General features: G+C 37.3%; 1 protein-coding gene across 4 annotated transcripts in view; it reads left to right on the top strand.

Annotated features, from left to right (window-relative positions):
- Window positions 1-16724, top strand: part of SLIT2 (slit guidance ligand 2) — a 258466-nt gene that overhangs the window by 195096 nt on the left and 46646 nt on the right. For all 4 annotated transcript variants that reach the window (XM_041402669.1, XM_041402671.1, XM_041402672.1 and 1 more), the window contains 5 exons: window positions 3786-3860; window positions 8301-8444; window positions 10395-10538; window positions 11710-11876; window positions 12649-12781. In XM_041402669.1, the coding sequence (XP_041258603.1) occupies window positions 3786-3860; window positions 8301-8444; window positions 10395-10538; window positions 11710-11876; window positions 12649-12781 (663 nt within the window). The remainder of the gene's footprint in view (window positions 1-3785; window positions 3861-8300; window positions 8445-10394; window positions 10539-11709; window positions 11877-12648; window positions 12782-16724) is intronic.

Genomic DNA, 16724 nt, shown 5'->3' with positions numbered 1-16724 from the left:
CAATTTTTTTTTACTAAATATGTGGTTACAGCACTTCTTTCAGAAAATACCCAGTCTTATTTGAAGGTGTTAATGGATTTAAAAATCCACCATCCCCCTAAGACTGTTACTGAACTTACTTTCTTTCACTTCTGTTAATTTTTTTAATGGGAACTTTTAGTTTTAAATGTACTCTACCTCTCTTCAGTTTCCATCATCGCTTCCTTTATATTTTTTTGCATTAAAGAGCCTATTTCTTTCCAGCACTCTATCCAAGTAAGATGGTGCTTAACTGTAACAAAGACATTATTCAGCCTTATACTTGATAGGCTGTACAGATTGTTCAAGTCATTTGGTATAATAAAAATTTCAACAGTCTTGCAAATATTCTAGAGAGGATAGAGAAACTACTTCCTCTTCTTTTTTTTTTTACTTTTTATTAAGATCCATTTGCTCTAGCCAAATATGTTATTTTGTTATTTGCCTCACTGATACAGAAGTTGCAGTTCTTCCTCTTGTTTCCTCCTGTTATTCCTGGTCTTTGATGCACTCTCTTTGTTGTTCATCTTGGGACTTCCCAGTCTAGTTCTAGGACCATTCTTTGATTTCCAGTTTGCACAGTTGTTAGTCAAATTACATTGATGCTTCTGTAGGTGTTAAGGAGAGCTAGACTAATTTCTGCAGGGTGATGCTTGGAGTTGAATCTCAGCTTGGGAATGAAGTCAAAAGTAAGGAAAAAAGTTGTCCAGAGGAGGGCAACAAAGATGATGAAGGGCCTTGAGGAGAAGCCATATGAGGAGCAGCTGAAGTCCTTGGCTTGCTCGGCCTGGAGAAAAGGAGACTGAGGGGAGATCTCACTGCAGTTACAACTTCCTCATGGGGGAAAGAGGGGGGTAGGCACTGATCTCTGCTCTGTGGTGACCAGTGACAGGGTCAGAAACTGGACCCAGTGATCCTTGTGGGTCTCTTCCAACTCAGCATATCCTGTGAGTCTCTTAAAAAAGTGTCTGTTGTGCAAATTGCAATGGTAATAATACCACAGGGAAAAAAACCGTTTCCTCCAAGTAGACGTATTTTTTAAAAAAAACCTGAAGATGTTGATATAGTTCAAGACAGATACTTAATTGTAAAAGTTAAAAAAATATAACTAAACCAACTGCTGTTTTAACTTCCCATTTTGTCACTTTTGTCTCACTTTCTTCCAGAGAAACATTGAATTATCTGTCTAATCTGACAGTAAAGTATTTGATATCAAGTACAACTCTGTAATTGCACCCCAAAAATAAAATATTTTTCAGGTAGCTTTCTGAAATGTAGAAAAATGCAGGAAGCATTTCAGAAATCACTCAAAACGAAGTCCCCAGGAGAAATGCTAAATAAAAAATAATTTCAGTCTTATATGTTGAATTTTTATAATGATTTTACAATAGATAATCACCTAACAAGGTAGTTTTAGAAAGTATGACTATCACTGCGATATATAGGCTTCCAGGAAGGTTCAGCTCTTGTTCAAAAACATGCAATATCTTAGCCATTGTGTTACTAAAACAGGAAAAAGCATCAAATAATCCAGACAAACAGAACATGTAGACATTATGACCAAATGCTTCTGTTTACTTTTGATTTTGAGAATGGTTTTTCAGTACTTTATTTGAATAAACCAGGTAGAAGTAATTTTAAGATAATTTTCTTGATCTAGTGATTGATGGGTAATAACTATAGTTGCTGTCTTTACCAGCGAAGAACACTGGGCTCAAAAAATAATATTAAGGTACAGAATGGAGATCCCATCATATCTGTAAACTCTTGTTATCTGTAGTAATATTGATTCCATTGTGTGTGGACTAATTTAAAATAAATGCAATTAAAATAAAATAAAATTTAAATTCTATGTATGAAATTAGATAGAGCTATTTAGCACCAGAAATACAAGATTGAGGCATAAACGGCAAATAGGTCAGGACAAAAGGATGTGGTTATCATACATATTAAAGATGAAGGGGTGCTATTGTGCACTAATGCAAATTCATTTCCGGATAAATATATGGGAATGTAGAATGTAAATTATAGGAAATAATTATTGTACTGTGCATAGCAATAGTAAAGGATCAGCTGGAATTCTGTGTTCAAGACTTCATTTTTCAAGATGGATATAATTGCTTGGAAAAAAATTCAAGGAGAACAAGAATCATAGAAAAGAAGACTGGAAGGGTTGAAGGCATTTGTGTGAAAGAAACTTCAGGGAGAGACAAAGTAAATTACTTCTAATAGGTAAAAATTGTTGCAAGGATAAATGATCAAATTATTTGCATTTTTCTGTGGGGTTAGAAATGTTTGCAGTAGAGCAAGTAAGTATTATTAAAATCACTTAAAGTTTTCATTATCAAGTCATTCTAGATGGTGTAGCACTTGAAAAGTATTTGAAGATGTCAGCATTTATAGAATGGTCAGTGGTTCTTTTATTGATCAATAGCGTAAAGTCTGTTTAGAATAAAGAAATAACTTCATTAATTTACAATGTGCAAGAGTATTTTATATGGTCCCCCTAAAAATCACATTAAGTCTGATTTTTAGATGTGATAGCATCTTCTGAAATTCATGTTCCTTGTAGTATAGTGTGATATATGAATGTTTTGTGTATATCTGAAAAACTTCCATCTTCTTTCAGTTTGGTTCTGTGTTGAAACTTTTGTACAACCATACCTTCAGATTTACAACCTTAATTTCCCTTCTGGCTATCAATGAGAATGAACAGGAGGGAAGCATGAACAGCTTTCTTTAATTTTCTAGGGTTTGTCTTTTCAGAATTACCTTATTGTCTTGCAATAAGGCAATTCTGAAAAGCATTCTGGGTTTAGAATTGTGTTGAATTTCATTTCACAGTGATCTTATCAGTTGTATCTTCTACTTCCTATTTAAGATTTCTAAAGAAATTCTGGACAGACTCCCTTTCTTAATAATATGGCTCCATTAGAGCATATAAAGGATCTAAGACTCATAATTTCCGTTTTCATTCCAAGAGAGGAAATAGGGAGTACTGGGTCAATGCAGGTATTTTTTGAAATGTAGATGGTTCCCTAACCTAGCTGCTGTTAAAGATACACTGTACTGTAAGCCTTGATACCTGTGCAGGAAAGAGAAATGCCCAGCTAGTATTTGTCACTCATTGCATACCTTCTTACAGGGTTACAAGTCAGCATTTAATGCTGCCTTAAGCTGTGTATGTGTGCCAGCTGTAGTGGTATGAAGATAAATCATGGTGAGGGAAGTGTTTTTAAATTCATGGGAAGACCTATGCGGAGGGTTTAATTCCCTATTCAAAAGAAGAGTAATTCTTTCATTCTTGTAAATAGTGTTCTGTGAGTACCTCCAGATGTCTGGCAGACTCCACCTGATATCCTTTAAAGAACAGAAGACTAATCTTCAGTGGTTTATATGTCCTTCTAAAGACTTTTATTTATAAGTTGCCATGGCATCCTCCCTTAGTTACATTTTTGTTTGAAAAATTAAAAACACCATCTTATATTCCTTTTCAGCTTTAGCTGTGTAAAATTTTGTGATCAGGTTTTGAAAATGTCTTATGTGAGCCATAGTTTAACTAATGAGAGTGTTCATTCACAGGAATGAGAATGTGCATTCACAGGAATTATCAAAATTAGAAATGTCACTATATAAGGAATTGTTCTGCAGCTAGCAGTTAAATGTCAGATGTTCAGGGAAGCCAGACTGAAAAGCTTGCTTAATGTGGAACATTCTGTATCAATCCCTGAATAATTTTTTTCTGAAATTGGTGTAATTTTTTTCAGGAGACTAAATAACAATGAATTTTCAGTCCTGGAAGCTACTGGAATCTTTAAGAAACTTCCTCAGCTGCGTAAAATGTAAGTGCAAATTCAATGACCTTGTCTATTCAGACAGTGTATTAGCTCCTTGCTGTGACTCTCCACCTTTCTTACTTCTAATCTACAAAAGATTCACTTTATTCCAATCAAAAATCAAGAATGGGTTTAAATTAATCCCTGAGGTAGGTCAGAGTTGGCAGCTCTCCTGTATGGGGCTTGGCACTGCCAGCAGCCCCTTCCTATGGTGTATAGCTCCAGCACCTTCACAGCAGCATCCAGCCAGCTGGTCTCTTGTGCGTCCACAGCAGGGAGCTCACAGTATAAGCTGCTTAGAAAAGATTCCAGTAATCTTTTGTAACTTCCTGTATTACTCTATAACCAGACAATTTTGCCTCTTTCAGCACATTAAGGACATGCCATTGATTCTGTGCTTCATTAAATGGTCATTAGGTGAGGGAAATATCAAAATTTAAATGACTGAGAAAAAGTGGTTTGATAGGTCATCCATGTAAGTCCCTGTGAACAGTTAAGGTTCTAAGAGTAGTTTATAATCTTACCAATTACAATTGCTGCTAAAAATAAGACTATGAGAAGCTTTTCTTTAGCTTATGTAAAAGACACATTTGAAGACAGATAATTTAGTTAGACTTTGTGAATCTCTGCTCAGTCATTTCAGGATTAAACCAAACATAAATAGTAGTGAAGAAAAATGCAAGTAAAAGCAGATTAGTAGTCACCTAGTGACTACCATTTGTAACAGATCAGTATTAGTGATCAAAATCTTAAGGGAGCAATAGTATTGCTTCAACTATTTTTAGGCTTAACCAGATCCTTGCTGGTGTGATCACAATTACTTAAATATTTATTACTGATTTTTTTGAGTAAAATATTTTAAAAACCCCAGCAATGTAAAATGAACTTGCCTTTGACCTCTGTACTTGAGTACACCTTGCCACTTTGAATTGGGCTGCAATACTTAGAAAAAAGACTTAGCAATGTCTGGCACAACAGTGTTCTGGTGCTATACAGGAGATACCCTGTTTTCTTCAATCTTCAAGAATCTCAAATTAGAACTTTTTACAGCTGCAGTGTACTTTAGAAATATCAAGCATCAGTATGAAGCATCAGAAGGGCTGTAGATGTCATTTATCAGGACTTCTGTAAAGCCTTTGACATGGGCCCCCCCCAGCATCCTTCTCTCTAAACTGGGGAGAGATGGGTTTCATGGGTGAACTTAGATGGATAAGAAATTGTTTGAGCAGCAGCATCCAGAAGGTAATGGTCAGTGGCTCAGAGTCCCAAAGGCATCAATGACAAATGGTGTCCTTAAAGATCTGTATTTAATTCCTCATCAATATATACTAAAAGTTGTCCCAGCCTACAGCAGAGGGATTTGAGCTAGATAATATTTAAGGTCTTCTCCAACTCAAGACATTCTGTGATTGCAGGATTCTACAAAATAAATAAACTGCTTGATGTGTCATACATGCACATGCATGCATACACACACATTTATACAGATATCATATCTTCATATTTAACAATATTTCTTTTAAGTGAGGTGTTCAAGACAAAAGGGAAAAAAAAAGGATGAATATTAATCAGTCTTGGTGTAGCTGTCTGTTGGAACTCCCAAAGGCTTTAAAATCTGGTTAATTGAAAAGGGAAAAAATGAAAAAAAAATCAATGGAGAGTTAACTATTTTAATGATACTACTCCATAACTTCCTAATTCAGTTATCAGTTGTTACAACATTCTTCAGTTGAGAGAATAAAACAGTGGCTGCTTAAGCATCACTGGAAGGAATTGAAGTACTGACGTTGCAGAGACACCAATATGAGTGAATTCCATATTTATGTGAAGCTCATATTTCTTCTGGAGGTGCAAAATTTGCAAAATAGGTGCAAAGATCTTTCTGCACAGAGGACATTGAAAAATTGAGGCCTAAATGTTTCATTGATTTGATGCTTCATCAGTAATAAACCATGTGTATGCACTGCAACATTGATTAGCTACGCAATATTAATATATCTACGTGAAGTGGGTGAAGTAGTATCCGTGTTACAGCAAGAACAAAAATGATTTCAGGAAAATGAGGGCTTGACATGGACAAGCCATCTGAGATTTAAAATAATGAGTTTCTTGCTTCCAGTCTTCCACATCACCTTGCAGACTGAACAGTTCCACTGTGAAACTAAATGAAAGCGGTAATTGTCAATGTTGTCTACTTCGACTTTAGTTAAGCCTTTGGCACCATTTCCCACAGCATTCTCCTGGTTTGACTGGCTGTTCACGGCTTGGACAGACATATACTTCATTGGGTAAAAGAATGGCTGGATGGCTGGGCCCAGAGGGTGGTGAATGAAGTTAAATCCAGTTGGCAGGCAGTCATAAATGACGTTCCCTAGGGCTCAGTGTCAGTTGTGTTTGATACGTGTGTCGATTATCTGGATGAGATGTTTAATTCACTCTCCACAAGTTTGCAAATGACACCGTCTTGGTGGGAGTGTTGATCTGCTTAGGGTAGGTAGGGTCTACAGAGGGATCTGGACTGTCTGGATAGGTGGGCCAAGGCCAACGGTATGAGATCCAACAAGTCCAGCTGCCGGGTCCTACACTGTCATAACATCCCCAGGCAGTGCTCAGACTTGGGGAAGAGTGGCTGGAAAGCTGCCCAGCAGAAAAGGACCTGGGGATGCTGGTCAACAGCCAGGTGAACATGAACCAGCATGTGCCCAGGTGGCCAAGAAGACAAATGGTACCTGACCTGTATCAGCAATAGCATGGCCAGCTGGACCAGGGCAGTGATTGTCCCTCAGTGCTTGTCATTGGTGAGGGTACCTCTTGAGTAGTTTGTTCAGTTTTTGATTCCTCTCTACCAAAAAGACATTGAGGTGCTGGAAAGAGTCCAGAGAAGGGTAACAAAGCTGCTGGAGGGTATGGAGCCCAAGTGTGATGAGGAGCTGCTAAGGAAATGGGTTGTTTAGCCTGGAGAAATGGAAGTTCAGTGGGGACCATATCACTCTTTACACCTATCTGAAAGGAGGTTGCAGTGAGGTGGGGGCTGTCCTTTTTTCCCAGGTGACAAGTGACAAGATGAGAGGAAATTATATCAAATCACAGCAGAGGAGGTTTAGTTTGGTTTCTCCGTGGCTGTCAAGCAGTGGAACACATCACCCAGGGAAGTGGTAGTGTTGCCATCCCTGGAGAAATTTAAAAGACTTAAGGATACATTTTTGTAATGGACTTTGCAGTACTGGATTAGATGCTTGGACTTGATGATATTAAAGGTCCTATCCCACCTAACTGATGACATGATTGTATACTTCATCACAGGCAAGGTGTAGGTTACATATCAGCTAGCCTAGAGAGAGTAGTCAGCACTGAAGATTAAGCTACAACTTCCTGGGGTTTTTTCCTAACAAATATCATCTTTCTTGTTTTGAATGATTTAAACACTGTTCTAGAAATTGCGGCAAATAATGTTTGATTTTATTCCCAACGCCATTAATTCCATCAAATAGTCTTTAGCTTTACTTCCATTCACTTTGTCTTAAAGAGTTTTAAAGACCTATTTAAAAATCAGTAGTGTATTATAACACTATTTAACGTGTAGCTATGTACTGCTGTAATGTGTAAATAATTACATGAAACAAACAAAACAAAAGGGCACTAATATGAAAAATATTTAAGAAAATGTGTGCTGTTGCATATGTTTGCTTTTGTGTATATATAGTACAGACACTACACATTTGGGATGTAATTTCCATATTTCAACTAAAATTGTAAACACTGAGTATTTTGGCAATATTTTAGGTCATTTTCCTTACATTTTGATCCACTTTGCAGGAAAATTGCAGATACATGCAATTATCTTGCTTATAAACTGTCCTCTCTAACTAATGTCATAAATTATTAAATTTCATGTGCTGTTTATATTCACACATTTCCTTTACATATGTTGCTGTTTATACTGTTTTCTTATATTTGTCTATCAAGATACAATAAATCAGAGGTTAGTCGTGCTGTACTTATACAGTATAATTTTCTTATTAATTCATCTAAAAATGCTAAAAAGTCTGGAGGCTTGAAAAAATATAATTACTGATAAGATTAAAAATTAGGAAAATATGTTCTTATGTGGCAGCAGCATAGTTTGGGTAATTGCCATTATTTAAAAATCATCTTCCATAGATTACTTTAAAAATCTTTGCTTCCCTAATTAGAAGGGCATTGAAATTTTTTTTACTGGTTTGAAGTTGAATGATGTATTTATATTGTGGTCTTTTACACAACAACTTGGCTATTGCATCAAGATTGCATTTGATTATTTTGGAGGTCTTTTCCAAGCTTAGTGGAAAACTAAGATTCTAAGTCTTTTTTGGAATTTATTCAGACTGCAGCATTTAACAGTTAATTTAGGACACTTACAAAAGAAAATCCCCTCAGTTCTTGTCTGTTTGTGTTAATGTGTAATAGAAACCTGAGCAATAACAAGATTACAGATATAGAAGAAGGAGCATTTGATGGAGCCTCTGGTGTGAATGAACTATTGCTCACAAGTAATCGTTTGGAAAGTGTTCAACACAAAATGTTCAAAGGACTAGAAAGTCTCAAAACACTGTAAGTATATTTATTTGTGTGTTTTTATTCTTCTTTTCTCACAGGTATTTTTGAGAATGATATTGTATCTGTCCTAAAAAAAAATATTTTGGAGAATTAGCTATGGATTATTCAAGCATATTTTGGTTTTTATTCTTATTTTATTAGAAGTTACACATTATACTAATTTATTAGTTATTAACTATGGGTATACTGGGTCCTCTAAAGCAATGAAGCAGTTAAGAATGGGTAAACAACCAACTTCAGAAATGGAAATGGGAATGATCATCAAAGTAACAGGATTTTGCATGGGAATTACACATTTTACGTAAGGGAATCTGATTCATTTCAGCTCAACCATTACTGGAAATTTTGCTGGAGGAAGAAATTGTTCTGGTGTGTATTGAAATGTGAGAAATGATTCTCTCCTAAGTAATTTTTTTGTCATTTCAACAGTGAAGGCAAGATTAAAAGCACTATAGCTTGAGCTCATTTCATTCTTTCCAAGAAGCAGTTTATTTCTTTCCACTCAAAAAAGATGTTTATACAATCTACAGCATCTTGGCCTGCTTCAGAGAGCCTGTCCTTCTGATCTGCAGACCAGAGCCAACATTAAATAGTCTTTGGGATTTCAGCTGTCCATAGACATTAGGTGTTTTAAATAAATCACATCTACAATTTCTAACCTTGCAGTTAAAGCTGCTAAATTTGTTTAAAGCAGCTAGTCCTAGACAAGAGCAAGGGGGGAAATTACCATCTTTTGGTGGACAGAGAGGAGAACAACAGACTTCAAAGCTCTTAAGTTTTATAGAAATTTGAGAGATTTTAGAATAGCTTAGGATTCTGAAATTTGTACTGTCTCAGAGTCATGGTGAGGAGGAATGCTGATTTCATTTGAATGAAATGGTTTTCAACGCAGTAGAAGTGGTTTCTAGAATTTGTCCTAAGAAAAATGAAGTGAAAGGGACCTGAAAGGAGGTAAGCTGGTACAAGCCTCTACTCTGTATAAATAGCAGTTCTGAAGTCATCATCCTTTGAAACCTGAAGAGAAGGCTGCTGTGTTTTTTTGATTTGGGGAATTTCAATCAGTTTAATTTCTTGTCAATTAAAAATTCATAATTACTGCTGCTGGTATTGAAAGAAAAAGAAAAAAACCTGAACACTTAGGGGAAAAGTGGAGCAGGTTACCCAGAGAGATTGTGTGGTCTCATCTGGAGGTACTCAGAAGCCATCTGGACACAATCCTGAGTAACTCTCTAGGGAAAAGCTCTGGGGAACCCTGCTGGAGCAGGGTTGCACCAGATGATCTCCAAATGGTCCTTTCCAACCTTACCCATTCTGTGATTCTGTGAAACACCCCTTGCCTTTATGAAACCTACCTACCCACCCACCCTTTTTCTTCCAGCCCACTCCACACACACTGCACTCAGTCTCTTCTGTGAGGTGACAGGTGTTGAGGACTCTCCACGTGTGGAGACACGAGGCTTGACTCCATTTCAGAAGGCTGATTTATTATGTTAAATATTATATTAAAATGCTACATTAAAACTATACTAAAAGAACAGCTAGAACAGAGAGTTCAGAAGGCTCAACAAGAATAGAACAGAATAGAATAACAAAATCCTGTGACTGCTCACAGCCTTGGCACAGGTGGCTGTGATTGGTCATCAATGGAAAACAATCCACATGGACCAATCACAGATGCACCTGTTGCATTCCACAGCAGCAGATAGGAATTGTTTACATTTCTCTCCTGAGGCTCCTCAGCTTCTCAGGAGAGGAAAAATCCCAGCCAAGGATTTTTCATAATATCATGGCTACAGACAGGCAGCACAGGGGTCACTGCACTGGTGGTTCCTTTGCTGGCAGCAGCCCCTTTGTGGTCATACCTCATGGCCCTCACTCCAGCAGCTGCTTCAGCCCTGGTCCCTGCCCAGGCTAAGCTGAAAAATGCTGATCCTTCTTTCTCAGGATGCTGAGGAGCAACAGGGTAAGCTGTGTGGGAAATGACAGCTTCACAGGACTGAGCTCTGTCCGCCTGCTCTCGCTGTATGACAACCAGATCACCACTGTGGCACCCGGCTCCTTCGACACGCTGCACTCGCTCTCTACGCTGTAAGTCACGCTCGTCTTTTACCGTAACCACATCTACATCTCTGACCTTTGGGGGCATTTCCCTTAAAACTTTGATGTGTGATTTCACAGCACTCAGTAAAGTTCAGGGATAAAAGCATTTTACAGAGGCAGTTTTGAGAAATTCTGTTTTCTGGACCATCTTGGGAACATGAAGAGTATGTTTTCATGGTGCTCTTTGATCCAGCATTAGACTGGTTTCCAGAAGTGTCTAAGAATGCAGGAAAAATATCCTGCTCGCACCCCTCATGGAAGCCCACTTATCTAAACCAGGGTAGAAATCCACATTTTGGGTAGGCAGAACACAGTCACAGCTGGCTAGATTACCATGTTGTCTGTCCTTCTGCCCTGTGCCACCCAATTACTAGCTTAAATTTCCTTGGCCTGCTGAGAATCTTAATTCATATGTGTTTTATAAGGAAGCTTCAGTCTCATTTTCTATAAAAAGAAGCATCCTTTTTTTAAATTTAATTTAAATTTTTAATTTTAATTTAAATTTGATGTGATTTAAGGAAATTTAAAAGAATAAGCAAAGGTGCTACTCAGTTTCATGAAGAAGTGCTGGTTGTAGGTAGTATCATTCAGGAAAATACTTAATCCCCCTTTCACAAGAAAAGTGACACTTTGCACCCAGTTACTAATTTTGCGTATTAAGGATGACATGTTTATAAATAATGGAATTGTCAATATGTTTGTGCTGAAATAAGGAGATGCCAAAAGTAGTGAGGTTTTTAGAAGTAAATTCATTTTTGTAACTGGCATGTAATCAGCTTAGCTGTCACTTCAGAAAAGAAATTTATTCTCTGGAGCAAATAAAAGATGGAAATCTTGAGATGATAAATTAATGGAATGCCTGTTGTCAGGTTAAAGCTAATAATGTAAAGTAATCAGCCTTCATCTCTATATGGAATTACTGCATTATTGGTATAGAGTGGCTTGACATTAGGTCAGGTCATGGACAGTTTTAAATTATTTCTAAACAAGTTGTATCAAGATTCACCACACAGAGCCTAAATTATTCCTTCCACCTATGGTTTACACACAGTATTCTTTGAAGAACAGTGTTTAAGGTAAGTTTTTTTTTAAAATAGAAGTAGAATCCCTAGGAAGAAAGGATGGTATCATCTCAGATAAACTTTCCTGTGGTTCTCAGAAACCTCTTGGCCAATCCCTTCAACTGCAACTGCCACCTCGCATGGCTTGGAGACTGGCTAAGGAAGAAACGCATTGTGACAGGGAATCCTCGCTGCCAAAAACCTTACTTCCTCAAAGAGATTCCAATCCAGGATGTGGCAATTCAGGATTTTACATGTGATGATGGTAAGGAAATTAAATTTTGAACCTTTTATAATTTCAGCTCTCATACAGATAGCTGCATGAATCCCATAGATCCCAAAGTATTGCACTTTAAAGGCCTTCATGCTCAGTTTCTGTGTCATTTGAAAAATTTTCCACCCAATTTTGGATAATCAGCAAGCATGGTCTGTTGTATATATGGCTTCAAAAGTTTTCCTTGCCTATCTTCAGTACTGTCATTAATAATTTAGAAATAGTATAAAAAAATTGATCAAATGTTGTTGTACAGATGAGAATATTTTCAAACACCAATGCTTGAATCAAGCACACTTTCAGGTTACTTGATCAAATAACATGACATGTTATATCTTGTGGCATCATTAACTCTTAATTAAAAGAAATGCTGCTATCTTGCATCTCTCACACATGCTGCCATTTACTGCATTACTGGTTTGTCAATTTTCAAGGCTGTATCTTTTTTCTTAGAGAGACAGTTTTTAATACTTTTTTAAGTTTATTGTCTTTCGTTTCAGGGTTTATTCTTTCTTTAATGATTTTTTCCATATAATAGCATTCTTACCTAGTAAAACAGCATTGTACTAAGTAAAGCATCACCTGAAATGTAAATTCTTGGAATGATTATTTACATAGATGATGTAATTTTTTTTGCTTACCTTGAGATAATATAATGCTGAAATATCAGGTTGGCTTGAAGAAAATCCTGGTGGGCTATTATTGCTAATACTGAAGAGACATTTATTAGCAATGTTAGCATCTGTTTGTTTCTATTAACCAGGAAATGATGACAATAGCTGTTCGCCCCTGGCCCGCTGCCCTGCAGAATGTACTTGTCTGGACACGGTAGTTCGCTGCAGCAACAAAGGTCTAAAAGCTTTGCCTAAGGGCATCCCAAAAGATGTGACTGAACTGTAAGTGGCCTGCTTTTTTTCACTTTTATGAAAATTAATGTCAGATTTTTATTGTCAGTGTCAAGAATGAGGGGAAAAAAAATGAAGAATTGAATTTAGTAGATGAGTTGAAATTTGTTAATCCACTGTTTAGAAAGACTTTTACATTATCTTGAGAAAACAGAGGTTAAGATTGAATTAGCAATGCTTTGTAAGTCCCAAACCACTCTTAAGAACTACCTGTTACTGAAAAGCTTTAAAAATATATGTGTATAAAATTGTAATCACTCTCAGATTTTATATCCCCAGCACTGAACCATTGTATAACTGTGTGGATATCATGTTACAGTGGGTTAAATTAAGGGCAACAGTGAATCTGATTAATATCTGGTCATTGGTTAGAAAGGAATGAAGTTCAATTACATGAAAAAGCAAAAATAAAATAATAATATGAATGTGTTTTCATAATGAACATGTTTTTTATACCTCTAAATCAATGCTTTTTACCTCTAAATCAAGCACCTTAATCCTTTAAATCAATGGCCTTCATCTGTGTTGAGGATTTAAAAAACCTGAACAATGTCTTTATGGTACTAAGGGAGTGAACTAGGAAAGCTGCTCTCCTGGATTTGTTGCCTGTCTAATAAGAGATTCTTGTGAGTAAACTGGCATCTGGTGCCTGTCTTGGCCACAGTGGTCATAAAATCTCTGTCAGCAAGAGGAAAATTGCCAGTAAAACTTTGAAATTTTGAATATGAGGAGAGCAGACTTAAGGCTTCTCAGGGAGCTAGTAAGATGTCCATGGGAAGTGCTTTGGAAGGTACTGAGGTGCATCAATGCTGGTCACTTTTTAAGTACCACCTGTTAGGAGCTAAAGAGCAAGCAATTAGAAAATGTCAGAAGCCAAGCAGGTGAGGCAGAAGGCCAGCTCAGCTAAGCAAGGGTCTTCTGGAGCCAAGGCAAAAATAAAAAGTGTACATCCAGTGGGTGACATGGGAGGAATACAGAGGTGCTGGTCATCATTGTAGGAAGAAAATTGGCCCAATCAGAGCTGAAGCTGGCCAGTGCAGTGTTTGATGCCCTATGTGTGGAGACAGGAGCGCTGACTCATGTTTTCAGGAGGCTGGTTTATTATATTAGGATATATATTGTATTAAAATACTACATTAAAACTATACTAAAAGAATAGGGAGAAAAAGATTGAGCAGAAGGCTTGAAAGAACAAGAATAGAATCTGTAACAAAATTTTGTGACTGCTCACAGACTCGACACAGGTGGCTGTGATTGGTTATCAATTGAAAACAATCTACATGGACCAATGGAAGATGCACCTGTTGCATTCCACAGCAGCAGATAGTTATTGTTTACATTTCTCTCCTGAGGCTCCTCAGCTTCCCAGGAGGGAAAAATCCTAGCAAGGGATTTTTCATAAAATATTATAACTACAGGCTAGTACTGCTGGGGACAATAGAAAGAGCTTTTTAAAATATCTGTAATAGCAAAAAGCAACCAAGAAATAACACTGGTCCATTTTTCAATGAATATGGTCACCTCACAAGCAGAGACATAGACAAAGCAGAGATGTTTAATGCTTTCTTCACTTAGGTCTTCAGACAAAGCAGAGATGTTTAATGCTTTCTTCACTTAGGTCTTCAGTACCAGTGATCAGCTTTGAGGGTCCCAATGCCCTGAGATGGAGGACTGTGACTGTGAGAATGATTAACACCCAGCCAACCCCAAACTTGCACAGGATTTGCTGCTTCTTCTGGCTTTCTCTAAGTCTATGGGGCCTGATGAAATTTATCCAAAAATACTCAAAGAGATGGCTGATGCCATTCCAAGGCCTCTCTCAATGATTTCTGTCTGTTCTTGGTAATCTAGAGAGGTCCCAGTCAACTGGAAGCTAGCAAATGTCCCAGTTTTTAAGAAGGGCAAGAGGGTTCACCCTGGTTACTAAAAACCAGTCACTTTCACTTCAGTGTGAAGTGAAATTATGGTGAAGAAAGGTTCTTATTCAGAGGGTGGTCAGACACTGGAGCAGGCTCCCCAGGAAAGTGGTCACAGCACCAAGCCTACCAGAATCCAAGAAGTGTTTGGACAGTGCTCTCAGGCACATGGTTTTACTCTAGGAGCTGTCCTGAGCAGGACCAGAAGTTGGACTCTGTCCTGAGGTGCATTAGGGAAGAGTGTAATCAGCAGGTCAAAGGAAGTGATCCGCCTTCACTGTTCAACACTTGTGAGGCCACTTCCAGAGTATTTTGTTCAATTCTGGTCTCCACAGTTCAATAAAGACAAGGAGTTACTGGAGAGGGTCCAGTGGAGGCAAAAAAGGTGATCAGGGGCTGAAACTCTCTCCTCAGGTCATCAATGCAATGTAAAACAAAGCAGCTAAAGAGAGATACTTTCAGAATTGCAAATGGACCCCAGTGACTGAAAATTCATTTGTTTCCAATTTTATATGCTTTAGTGTCTAAGCATGCAATTCAGCGTATTTTTCAAAAGAATAATGGAGGTGGTTCCTGTTAACAGTTGCACACTGATTGATTCTTCTTGCTTATTATCATGCATGGCTCTTCTAAGACATACTCTTCATGTGTTTTATAAAATATCTCAATTGTTGCTTCGTTTGAACAAGAAGGAATTTTTATCAGGCAAGTGGATACTTGTAGTACTTCAGTTCTAATGAAGCTTAGTAATATAACCTAATATATCTGTTGATAAAAGAATGTCCTCAGAATACTTCTTCAGAAATTTTAAAAGTTGGGGGTTTTTAAATAATTAATTACATAAGCCCATGCTCTATTCACCACCATTACCATAGTGTAAGTATAAAGTTTGTCAAGACATATTTTGGCAAGCAGCCCTAGAAAGTCATAGTCCAAAGGAAATAAAAGGGAGAAAGAAAGACTGCCTTTTGATTAAATGAAGATAGGTTTTTGTGACATTTAACTGTGTTTCAGCTCCTGCATTTAGTCAAGACTGAAGTTTACAAAGATGCTACAGCATACGTAAAGATATTAAGCTCAAAATTAAACTAAAAATGTCTCTGTCAAAGACTGCTCTGAGCTCAGGCATGTTGCAAGTAATTGGATAGCAAAAATATCTTCTTTGTATAGGGATAATGAGGGTGTAGTTTCCACTTGGGTTCCAGGAAACATAAGTAATACCACCATCAGCAAAGTCATTTTCCCCAGCTGAGAAGCAAAGACCTTTAATCTTCTTACCACTATGTGCTTCATTTCAAACCATCAGGTAACTTCAGCACTTCTTAAAATCTCTAAACTACTTGCCCTGGTTACATGGAGAACCTCTCCACTTGCACTTTGTTATATCTGGCTGCACACTGGAAGCTTTTCAGGCAAGGCTTGTTACCTTCCTCTGCCTGTAACGCCGATGCCAGTGCAGTTTGATAGCTCAGAACCCATTAACTCTAAGGATGAGAGGGTCTCTTACTGAGAATTATGAGCATGGAAGAAGAGCGAGCAATATAATACAGGAGCTGTGAACGTACTGAGAGGGTGGAAAAATATCTAATTTTTCTAGTGAAGGGTAATTGATTACTGTCCTCAGTCACTAAGATACTGCAGGAATAGGACTGTAGCATGGTATACTGATGTATCATGAAGTTTACAGGGATAAATTAAGAAAGGTGACCTGAATCACAGGCATGATAAATGAATGTGCTGTTAGAGTTAAAACCATACCTTGTTGTTTGTAGTGTAAATGACTACCTGTGCAATGCCAGAGTCTGTTTCTTTCCATGTTAGCTAAAAATCCACACTTAATGTAATTTGCAGAAGTCAGATGTACCCTTCCTCTGTAGGTATGTGGGAAATGGAGATGATAAAGAGCTCATTTTGCAGTCATTTTGAAATAATAGATACTATAATGCAAGAGATATTTTTATTGTGTTACTTCATACAGTAACATTTGAATCTTAGGCTACAAATCTTCAGTTTTATCT

Source organism: Onychostruthus taczanowskii, unplaced genomic scaffold (genome assembly GCF_017590055.1).
Source record: "Onychostruthus taczanowskii isolate IOZ18803 unplaced genomic scaffold, ASM1759005v1 scaffold2, whole genome shotgun sequence".
Classification (NCBI taxonomy): Eukaryota; Metazoa; Chordata; class Aves; order Passeriformes; family Passeridae; genus Onychostruthus; species Onychostruthus taczanowskii.
The sequence above is the reverse complement of the archived record's forward strand: the minus strand, read 5'-3'. Positions and strand labels throughout refer to the sequence as shown.